Genomic DNA, 12,694 nt, shown 5'->3' with positions numbered 1-12,694 from the left:
GCTACCACCAGTGAACGTCCTGACAGGGAACACAACAGAGGATCCCTGATGGAATAGCAGAACGATGGGATGCAGAACTCAAATGCTAGTACGAAGACCAGACTTAATGGTCTGACTGAGACTGGAGGTGCCCCGGAAGGCATGGCCCCTGGTCTCTCTATCACCCCAGATCTAAAACAATTTCCGAGGCCAACTCTTCAGACAGGGATTGGACTAGACTGTGGGACATAAAGTGATACTTGTGAAGAATGTGCCTCTTAGTCAAGTAGATACAAGAGACCAAAGGGGCAACTTCTATCCCGAGGTGAGATGGGAAGGCAGAGAGAGTTAGGAGTTGGTTGAATGTTCATGGGGAATCAGGGGCAGAGGCAAGGAGTGTGCTGTCGCAGAATGGTGTGAGCGGTTGGGGTCTCATAACAATGTACATTAAAAAAAAAAATTCTGTATGGGAGACTAACTTGAAATGTAAACTTCATTTAATTACAACGATAAAAAAAAGAACTGCAAAAAAAAATGTTCTGGAATTAGTGGTGATGGTTGTACGACATAGTGAATATACTAAAAAACCATCAACGTATACTCTTTAAAATGGTAAATTTTATGTTATGTGAATTATAATCTCAATAAAGAATACTCCAAAAAGTATATTAAAGACTCTAAAAAGTAGTGTTTAGCTTTGTTTAACCAGCATATTCCAAGCTTTTTTTTTTTTTTTTTTAATGCACACAATACTCCTTTTCCACGTAAAGCCTATTAATATATCAAGAGACACTAACGTTTGCAAGATACACAGTGTGGGAAAAACTGCTATTAATACAACACGTTTACATTCACTCTTAAGATGTGGCTGATATCAGCTCCCTTTTGAAAAGGGGACAAGAAGAAGAAACAAGGAGAGAAAAGCATAGAGGCTAGGGGCTGGAAGGATAAACTTCATTATCCTCATAATTATTCTAGAGCTGGTCATTTGTCTCACTGTCTAGCAACAAAAAGCCAAAACCCCAGATGAGTTCTTGTTTTATTAGTAACACATGTTCAGTTTCTCTCCATTTTTGCTATTATTTTGTCTACAGGACTATCGTAACATATTGGTTAAAAATCAGATAGGTTAAAAAAGAATCTTCTCATAATGTAAAGAGTTGTTTTTAAAAAGAAAACAAATATGGATAAGCAAAACATCTCCGAAGAACATGATCTCTGATAGCTACATTTATTTTCTTCTAATTTGGTATTTACTAGAGTTCATGAGGGGAAGAACTTTTCTGAAAGAGAACCAGAAATAACAAAATTAATTAGAAATGATAACAGCTTGGTTCTGATGTATGAAAACATGTAGAAAGAAAATCAGGAGGAGAGCTCAGCCTGAACTTTTACCAAAACATTAACAATTTTTGCTATTCTGTTTTCCAAAATGGCAACTCCCACACTAACAAGTATCTTTCCATTCAGACACTCAGAGTCCTGAAAACAGTAATTTAGTTGTGTGCTTGCCTCAGAAAGCAGCCCACACGTCTATTAGGCTAAATGCAAAATTCAGCATCAGAGGGTTGAATACAAACTACAAAACAGAAGACAAGAGTGGAAACATAACTGGGATTTGGTGAAGTGTCTTTTTTGGACACCTACATCTATTTTCAAATTCTTATGCTGCATCTAGGACTATTTTCCATGAGATGCAAGAATTTACTTTCACTATATTTTTCAAAGATAACTATCACAATTATTTCTAGGAAGAAATAGCATTATAAAATTATTTTATGTTCTTAGGCTCAATTGCCAGTCAAGAAGAAGCCAACTTCATCCAAGACTATTTATAAATCAATTACTGTGAACATGGAACATAAACTCATTTATCATTATCTGGAAACTGAGGAAAGGACTGGGAAACCTCAAGAACGAACCACATTACAAGTGAAATGACTGCCAGGTCAAGTGAACCTCTGAAGTCTATTCCCTTAAGCATATACTGCAATTCTGTCTCCTGTTAAAACAGACTGTCTGGCATACCCTGAAAAGTCACACTCCTAGAAAACAGCACCTCTTATTAGCCAAGACCCAAGCAGTGTTGAAAATTATTATTTAAGAAAGAGAGAGACAAGCATTCCTGGTTCTCTGTTTATCTAGTGAGAAGTAAGACTGCATTTAGAGAAACTGATTTTATAGAATTCTTCTTAAAAATTCTGGCACATGAGAAAATGGAGTGACCAGCAGCACCCCACATGGGGACCTATGGCTCTATCCTGGTTTGTTTGCTGCTCAGTCACTGAGGCAAATGTCTTCTTTAATCACAAAAATAAGGTTACACTTTTCCAGCACATAAGAATTGCTTCAGAAATAAATTTCTAACACTTTAACAGGAAAAATTATAACAAAATAATTTCAAAAATCATAATTTATATAGCATAGTGGCAACTTCCATCAGAACGTGCTCTAAAATGTGCATTTACTGACTTTTTTATGAACAACCAACTGGCTGATTCAGAGCACATGAATTTGAGCAGGAGTAAAGAAGAGAAATACAGAACAAAGGCATGGCAATCTGCTTCCATAAAGACTACAGCCAAGAAAACACAATGGAGCAGTTCTACTCTGTAACGCACGGAGTCGCCATGAGTTGAGGGCCGACTAGAAGGCAGCTAACAACAAGGAAGAGAAAACAACTAGGACTCTTCCTCAGGGGTATACTTTTAAAGTATCTTACAGCGATTTCTGTGTAGAAGACTAGGCGAAATTCCTCTACCCAGATTCTGTGGAGTGTCCAGAGAAAACTGACAAGTAAATTATTAAGAAAATAGGAAACAGATGAGTCTTATGAGGACTGTGATTTTTCTCTAAAAGAAAGAAGTGATTTAATTACTTTTTAACAAACATTTACTATTTTCAATTATATAAGAAATTATATGAGAAAGGTGTTGAAATCGGAGCTAGAGTTTACACATTTGTACAGGGAAGTCTTTCTTAATCTTCTCAACTGACATAATCATATAATATATTCCCAAGAAGTTGCAGAGTCATTATTTCTGGAAAGGAGTAAGAGATTAAAAAAAAAAAAAAATTAACCATCATGTACGATTAAACATTGACCTGTCCTAAGATAATATGCGCAGTGGTTAAGAGCTACGACTGCTAACCAAAAGGTCAGCAGTTCGAATCCACCAGCTGTTCCTCGAAAACCCTACGGGGCAGTTCTACTCTGTCCTATACGGTCGCTATGGGTTGGCATCGACTTGATGGCAGTGGGTATTTTCAAGCTAGTCATTTAGGAATGGAGCTATTTCCTGAATTCTTTGTCATATATTGAATACATATTAGATAATACTGTCTCTTAATGAAGGTAATGTTAGCATACCCAAATAGTTAGGTTAATACTCTGTAAACAGGAAAAATCAATGACAATTTCACCTCATCAGCTACAGTCCTTGTACCATTGACTAATTTCTTTAATTAACCTAGAGTCTTCTTGTTAATTATAGATCATTTACCATACCAAGCAAAAGGTCATACCTTTGAATTGCTCGAGTATGTTTAAATTGCATTTATTTTTGCACTTCTTTGTAAAGAGACAGACAAAATAAATTTAATAAGCTCGTTCTGAGTAAAACAGTAGCATTTTAGGCTAGTAAGTAAACACCACTACCATACAGGATCCTATGTAATGAAGTTGATAGTGGCTGCCCTTCTCTACAGATATTAAGCTGAAATACGTGCATGTATTCAGGACATTTGTGTGTGTCACAGTCACACAGACAGGACACCTAAGACTGAACTGTAGCTAACACCTGGGGGTAGGAGTGGGGAGAGAATAATTAGCAAGTTGTGAAAGGTTCTACTTAGCCTTAATGTGAAGGATAACCAAAAGTTAGTTTAAATAAAACCTTATACTTTTATTTTTGGTGTCAACGAAACACAGTAGTAACAAAAACTTGCAACTTGGAAAGTAAACATTAACATACAATCTAAATCTACTGAAGTACACGTTTCTTAACTAAACCCAAAACAAACAAACCAACAAACCCACTGCCGTCAAGTCATACAGGGTCATTATGAGTCGGAATCAACGCACTGGCACACACAACAGGGAACAATATGAGATTTACTGAAATTTGAAGTCTTTCTTAAGATAGTTAAATAATTTGTTTTGTAAATATACCCCGACTCACCTAAAGTAAGAGTGTTGAATCATATTGGAAAAAAAAATTAGAACATTAAGTTCAGTAATTCTAATACTGTTTTAAATAAAGATAATATTGAAAATATTAAATTTTTATGTTAGTCACTTAACTCTACTAAAAATATGACATGATTCCCTGAATATTTAAGAGAGAAAAAAATAGAAAAAATACTGGATCTGTTCATTACATTTCCCCCAAAATCCAGGCTTTATCAAATCTTGCCATTTTAAGAGGTTTGTAACTTAGCAAATTATTGGACCCAGGATGCCTAATGATTACAGAAAAAGAAATCAAACACATATGAAATTATAAAAGTTTAAGAGAAAAACTGCTAAAGTAGCTGATGTATTATATTAGCTAAGAAAAGTTACCTAGGCATTGCACAGTACAAAAGTTTAATGTATGCAAGGTCTAACAATTTGAAGTATGGCTGCTATTTATCAGCACTACAAACCCAGTTCTCAGGTTTTAGAGCCAGAATACTAAAAATTGGGCAAAATCTCTAGGTTTTAGAGCCAGAATACTAAATATTGAGTAAAATGCATTTCAGCTCCTGGAAAAGGAACAATTTTGTATGAAAGGCTATTTAAATAGCCCATCATTTAGCGATCACAATGAGCCTTCAAGATTTCCATGATTGAAATGGAATTCAAAGCCAAAGATGAAACGGTAGCATTTTTTTTTTCTGGGATGCACAAAGAGATATCCATAATTAAGCACCACACTTCCCTAGGGCAGCATGTTTTCTTACACTGACAAGCAAAATGAGGTATTTCAAATCATGCATTGCTGGCTTACAATCATCTTTTGCATAGCTATTGTTTTAATGTATTTCTGGCTATTAGGCATTTGTCTATTTTTGGTCAGTGAGGCATGCATTTTAAAGAATGCTGGTTTTGCATAAAAGGCTGTAGTTATGTTACTGGACTTACATTTATAAAACAGTATCTTAAAAATAATTATGGCCTTATTTTGGCTGGTCATACACACATTTTATATTCAAAGGAGAGTGGCCATAACTTTAGTGTAATTAGTACAATTAAAATTAAAGGGCGAAAAACTTTCAGAAGTACAAGTACCTATTTAGTCCTTACTTTACAATATTTGTCACAACTAGTTACACATTATCAGACACAAGTCCTACGATACGTTGGGAAAATGCCAAACAAATCCTGTTTGCTTAATACTCCATCAGAAAGTCAGAGCCTAATAATAGTTTATGCATTCAATAACTCTTTTGTTCTAGATCAAAGAATGACACATTTCGGTCTGATCCTACTAAAACTAAGCTACCAAAACACAGCAACTTAAGTTTTACCTTCTGCAAGTTTTCTCCACTTTCCCATCCACACACTAACCAAATTAAATCTTTTTCACTTTATTTTTAAATTGTAAAGAATATGTTAAATCAAATACCAAAAGATTAATGGGGCTGCGTCTCAAAGCGACAATTTTCTCTAAAAAGATATTTTACCACCTGCTTTCTATTCAAGAACATTATTCATGAAGATTAATTCTGTTCAACAATATTCAGGCATATTATTAAGTTTTGTTTTTAAACTTACTAATAACCACTATCATATAAATATATACAAATTTCTTTGGACACCACTGGAAATTTAAAAAGATCTCGCCTCTCTACCCAGCCATATAAAAATCATGTCCTCTAAAAACGCTAGTTGTCTCGTGGGAGACCTGAGCATTTTATTATAGAAGTCAAACTACCATCGATGGGCTACGCCCACATTCAGAAACCAATTCAGCCCGTCAAACCAGTGATATAGGGTTGATGGCAAGAGGAAGGCTAAGTCCAATTTAAGCTAATCAAAATACATTCTAATTCAAGCGAAAACTGCCTATTTACAGCTTTCAAAGCCACCACAGAAAATGTCTTAAAGCTTGAGTGTCTTAAATAATTTCTAACAATTTATCATTCTTAGTTTTTTGTATGGCTTTCTAGCAAAAAATCTGAGGTGACTTGATACATGCATTTAATAGATCCTTTCAAAATATGTTTACAACATAGTTGTGAATGATTGTTAATGACTATCTTCATCTAAAGCCCCCAAACTGACAAATGATACATACTTTACTCAGCCAAGTCCTCTCAAATCATCTTGACCTACAAGCCTGAGATTAATTCCACTTGAAAATTGTTTTTTCTCTCCCTCTACCCCCCCACCCCCACCCCAAGGAAGTATATAAAACTCCTGGACTAAGGAAATCAGCTGCTTCAGTTATCACGAGTTACAATTCTGGAATAGTTAATTTTATTGAGTGTTCTCTGTGTGCTAAGCGCCTTACATAAATCGCCTCATTTAATGCTCACAGCTACCCGACATTTTATGAGGCAAGCACCATTATCGTCACCATTTCATAGATACCGACTGTAACCCAAAAGAGGTAAGCAACTTGGCTGAGGCACACAACGAATAAGGGTGGGGATGGGATCTGCACGCATGACTGCACAGCCTAGAACTCTTAATCCTCCACACATGGCTTCTTCTTGGTGCCTATGCCAGCCACACTCCACCTGTGCTCCTCACGTGCTTTGCCGTATCGGAATCTTTTAACTACTGAATGGTCCTCCTGCATTCATTCCTGGCCCTGACCGTTTAGTTTTTATGCTGGCCCCAGAGTGATTTCTTTAAAATGAAGGCTAGTAGAGTCTCTCTTCAGCCTTAAACCCTCAATGGCATCCCCCTGTCTTAGTGTAAAAACCAAAAACTTACAAGATCCTGAATGGTCAGGCCCTGGTCTCTATCCAGCCTTACTATGTTCCCTCTAGATTCCAGGTCCAGTTACCCCAAGGTTTTCTTTCAGTTCCTCAGACATAGCTGGCATCTTCTCACCTTGAGGCCTTTGCAAGCTGTTTCTTCCTTAGGTATGCTGTGCCCCACCTTCCACAGACCCTTAGCTAATTAACATCCTTCAGATCTCAGCTCAAATACCACTTCTTCAGGATCCCACCCAACTTCACACCAGACTAAATCTAGTCTCTAGTGTACCCTTTCTCAGTACTCAGTACATTTCTTTGCTAGCCTCTACCAAAGTTTGCTATTATATATTTATATAGTTATTTAATTAATGCATGTCTCTCCTACAACAAGCCCTGGTGGCACAGTGGTTAAGCACTCAGATGCTAACCAAAGAGGTCAGCAGTTCGAATCTACCAGGTGCTCCTTGGAAACTCTATGGGGCAGTTCTACTCTGTCCTATAGGGTCGCTATGCGTCGGAATCGACTTGACAGCAATGGGTTTGTTTTTTTTGGTTTCATGCCATATACTTATGTGCATGTATCATACATATGATTGTAATCTGACCTTTAATGTCTGCAGAGGAGAAAAAGTGGCGTGGAATTTTTAGACCTCAGAGGAATATTTTTTTTCCTGATGATTAGGACTAAGAATTAGCCACCAGCAGACTGTAAAATCTTATCTGGCTCTTTTAAAAATAGGGCAAATTCTCAATGGTCAAGTAATTTAACATGATGATTAAATGACTTCCAGGTTCCTTTAAGCCCTGAGGCTGTGAATCTCATGTTGGCAAGTAGAGTAACAATGCAGCATGGACATTATTGCTCTCACATCAGTCAATAAGTCACCTGGGCAGAGCTACTGCTGGGACCCAACAGAGAGGAGGTGCCCTTTCACATATCAAAAGTAGGTAAAAATTATTTATTTATTTACCACCATAAAAATAAAGTGTTGACACATGGCTGCCTTTGATAATGCAATTCTATCTCACACCAGTGGAGGAAGTCCCGTGTAATTTTCCAATTTTAAGAGTAAAATCAGTGATTTCACGTCTTACATAAACTGATATTTTAAATTTACATTTTTCATGCTGTGAAGGTTCTACTTAATCCCAGCTTGGCATGCTTACAGCATTATGGGTAAACTAGAGATTTCCAAATCGAGAATCCTCTGGGATTAGTGACTATCATGTAGCCTTCTGCCTCTTCACATAAGCAACCTGCCAGGTCTCCGATCTAAGGCCAATGACCCCTTATGAATGTTTTAAGTATTAAATGGCATTCTTTTATGAATACTTACAGAATTTAATCATTTTAATAAACATTACTATCTTCCACTCTATACAATGCTTACTTGCCAAACTTAAAATGACACTTTTCACCTACCACAGGATTTTAAGAACTGTTTAGGAGAGCAGGTTACTGAATGACCACTTTGGCATCAGAGTGAATTCCAGCAACCTAGGCAACAGAACACAAAAATTTAAACGAACCCCACAGAACCAGGTGGAACAGTGGTAGTTGACAATAAGGGACAGACAGTCACACCAAGCTCACGGTTGGCCACACATTTACATGACTTATTTCAACTCACCAATTCAAACACACAAAAATCACTTTAGATTATTTTCTCTGAAATGATGAATATATTAAACTTTTAAAGCAATTTTTTCCAAAACATAAGATCTATAGCTGCATAAAATATCCACAATTACTGTTTTCTTGTGTCAGGATAACTCACCAAATCCAAAAGCATTGGAACCTCCAATGCTCTGTGAAGCCTGAACACTTGTAGATGTGTATAGTCCTGTCACCAGCAAGCCATCAAAGAAGGTGCTTGTTGAAATTGTCACTAAAATGGGAAAAAAAAAGAAGCCTCAATTAATACAGTCAGAATAATGAGTTACATCCCTGAAGTGTTAGACACTCTCAAAACAATCTTTACTCATTATTAACAAACAATTTTTACACTACCCCATTTAGCATTTTATATATTTTAGAAATTACTGAGGAACAAAAAGAAGCTCAGAAGTCTGATGTCTGTAATTGTGGTTCTTAAATTTAGAAATCAGTTCTACCTCACTGCATTCATTGACACATTTCCTGTCTATGTAAAGAAAAAAATCTGAAAATAATAAGTATTGAGTACATGTCTTCCCCACTTCCACAACCCCTCACAGCAGTCTAAGGCATTGCTGGAGTTTTGGCATTGTGTTGAGAACTTTTTTTTTTTTTTTTAAAGTGTTCTATACTGTGGGAAACAATCTTACATGGGCTGAAAGAAGAACAGTAAGATGTACTGTATTTTTTTTTCTGTGTGTGAGTCTTCATTTCATAGATGAGTTCCCTGAAGGTTTCAACAAAAGCCAACTTAATTTGCATGAAGACAGTCAGCCCTTTTCTTCTTGTGAACAAGAATGAAAGACCTTTACATGCTTTAGTTTTAGAGCAAAGTCTACAGGAGACATCCAAATGATTTTATAAACAAAAAATCAGGATGTTCCTGGGAAGAAAAGGGTCAAATTAAATGTATCTGTATGATACTCAGGTTTTCCTAAAATTTTATCTTGCTCACCACCAAACTGGTCATAATTTCCTCCTCGACATGATATATTTTCCTGCACTGCTGTTATGGTCATGAGATCAAGATGATGCCATTTTTAGGAAGGAGCCAGGAGAAAGTAATAACATCATTTTCCTAGTGTACACAACAAGGCTGTTATAATGCTTAGTAAAGAATCAGGAGAATGGCCAGAGTCACATCAACTTTGATGAGAATGTTTAAATTCAACTCCAGGAAATCCAGTGAGTAGAACTGAATGGTCTCAATCTCCATATTACAAAGTATAAACAAAACACATCTATCATAGACTGGCATGACATCATAAGATACCAAAAACCACACTGGATTTTGGAGTAAATTGCTTCACATCCTTTAATAAGAAATAATAGCTAAAATTATGAGAGTTGGACACTGAGTTAGGTGGTTTACATGCATTATCTCATTTAACTGTCAAAGCATCTCTATAAAGGGAATACTATTATTATTCCCAGCATACAAATAAGGAATGAATGGCACAGAGTGATTAAGAACCTTAACCAGGAAATGAAATAAGAAAGAGATAATCAGATTGTTGAAAGAGTTAAAATATTTAAATATAAAAATATTTTAATCAAACAACTTGACCTCACAGCCATATACAGAACGCTCCACCCAACAGCAGCAAAGTATACATTCTTTTCCAGTGCACATGGAATATTCTCCAGAATAGGCCACATTTTAAGCCACAAAGCAACCTCCAATCATATTCAAAACATCAAAATAATACAAAGCATTCTCTCTCATCACAATGCCTTAACAGTAGAAATCAATAACAGGAAGAGCAAGGAAAAAAAAAGTCAAATACATGGAAACTGAATGTATGCTTAAAAACAACTGGGTAATAGAAGATATCAAAGAGGGAATTAAAAAAATCCTAGAATCAAATGAGAATGAAAAAACACATCATACCAAAACCTTTGGGACACAGCAAAGGCAGTGCTCAAAGATCAATTTATAGCAACAAATGCACACATGAAAAAAGAAGAATAGGCCAAAAAAAATTATCCCTACAACTCAAACAAATAGAAAGAGAACAGCAAAAGAAGCCCACAGGCACCAAAAGAAAGGAAATAATAAAGATTAGAGTAGAAATAAATGAAATAGAGAACAGAAAAACAATAGAAAGAATCAACAAAGCCAGAAGTTGGTTCTTCAAAAAGATCAACAAAATTGACAAACCATTAGCCAAACTGACAGAAGAAAAACAGAAGAGGAAGCAAATAACCCAAATAAGAAATGAGATGGTGGACATTACAACAGACCCAACTGAAATAAAAAGGATCATAACAGAACACTATAAAAATTGTACTCCAACGAATTTGGGAACCTACAGGAAGTGGATAAATTTCTAGAAACACACTACCTACATAAACTAATACAAACTGAGATAGAAAATCTGAACAGATCCATAACAAGAGAAGTGGTAATAAAAAATTCCCAACAACAAAAAAGCCCTGGCCCAGGGGGCCTCACTGGAGAATTCTACCAAACATTCAGAGAAAAGCTCACACCAGTACTACTCAAACTATTTCAGAACATAGAAAAGGAAGGAATACTCCCAAATTCATTCTATGAAACTAGCATAACCCTGATACCAAAGTCAGGCAAAGACACCACAAAAAAAGAAAATTACAGACCAATATCTCTCATGAATATAAATGCAAAGGTTCTCAACAAAATTCAAGCCAATAGAATTCAGCATCATATCAAAAAAATAATACACCCAGACCAAATGGGATTCATACCAAGTATGCAAGAATGGTTCAACACTAGAAAATCAATCAATGTAATCTACCACATAAACAGAACAAAAGAAAAGAATCACCTGATCATCTCAATCTATGCAGAAAAAGCTTTGATAAAATCCAACACCCATTCATGATTAAAATAACAAAAACAAAAAAATCTCTCAATAAAATAGGAAAATTCTTCAACATAATAAAAGGCATCTACACAAAACCCACAGGTAACATCATTCCCAATGAAGAGAGACAGGTAACATCATTTTCAGTGAAGAGAGACAGGTAACATCATTCTCAACGAAGAGAGGCTGAAAGCATCTCTCTGAGAACAGGAACAAGACAAGAATGCCCTTTATCACCACTCCTATTTAACATTGTGCTGGAAGTCCTAGCAAGAGCAATAAGGCAAGAAAAAGAAATAAAGGTCATCCAAATGGAAAGGAAGAAGTAAAACGATCTCTATTCGCAGACAATATGATACTATACACAGAGAATCCCAAAGATTCCACAAGAAAACGACTGGAACTAATAGAAAGATTCAGAAGAGTACCATGATACAAGATAAATCAGTTGGATTCCTATATACCAACAAAGAGAACTTCAAAAAGGAAATCAGGAAAACAATGCCATTTATAATAGCCCCTAAAAAGATAAAGGAATAAATCTAACAAGGGACATAAAAGACCTATACAAAGAAAACTACAAAATGCTATTGCAAGAAACCAAAAGAGACCTACATAAATGGGAAAACATACCACGCTCATGGATAGAAGACTCAACATTGGTGAAAATGTCAATTCTACCCAAAGTGATCTACAGATATAATGCAATCCCAATCCAAATACCAACAGCACTGACCAGTGGAATAGAATCAAGAACACAGATGTAAATTCATCTACCTATGGTCAGCTGATCTTTGACAAAGGCCCAAAGTCCATTAAATGGAGAAAAGACAGTCTTCTTAACAAATGGTGCTTGCAAAACTGTATGCCCACCTGTAAAAAATGACACAGGACCGATACCTCACACCATACACAAAAACTAATTCAAAATGGATGAGTATAAAAAGTATAAGTATAAAAACCTAAAATGATAAAGATCATGGAAGAAAAAAATAGAGACAACACTAGGGGCCAAGACACGGCATAAATACAATATAAACCATAACTAACAATTCAAACACCAGAAGATAAACTAGTTAACTGGGAGCACCTAAAAATTAAACAGTTATGCTCATCAAAAGACTTCACCAAAACAGCAAAAAGAGAACCTACAGACTGGGGGAAAAAAATTGGCTATGACATAGCCAACAAGGGTCTAATCTCTAAAATCTATAAAATACTTCAACACATCAACAACAAAAAGACAGTAATTCTTAAAAAATGGGCAAAGGAAATGAACAGACACTTCACCAAAGAAGAC

General features: G+C 35.9%; 1 protein-coding gene across 1 annotated transcript in view; it reads right to left on the bottom strand.

Moving 5' to 3' along the window:
* The window catches only part of RELN (reelin), a 551,032-nt gene that overhangs the window by 466,415 nt on the left and 71,923 nt on the right, over positions 1-12,694 (bottom strand). Inside the window, exon 4 of the mRNA XM_004390724.1 lies at positions 8,670-8,780. Within this exon, the coding sequence (XP_004390781.1) occupies positions 8,670-8,780 (111 nt within the window). The remainder of the gene's footprint in view (positions 1-8,669; positions 8,781-12,694) is intronic.

The sequence above is a fragment of the Trichechus manatus genome, unplaced genomic scaffold (assembly GCF_000243295.1).
Source record: "Trichechus manatus latirostris isolate Lorelei unplaced genomic scaffold, TriManLat1.0 scaffold00326, whole genome shotgun sequence".
NCBI lineage: Eukaryota > Metazoa > Chordata > Mammalia > Sirenia > Trichechidae > Trichechus > Trichechus manatus.
The sequence above is the reverse complement of the archived record's forward strand: the minus strand, read 5'-3'. Positions and strand labels throughout refer to the sequence as shown.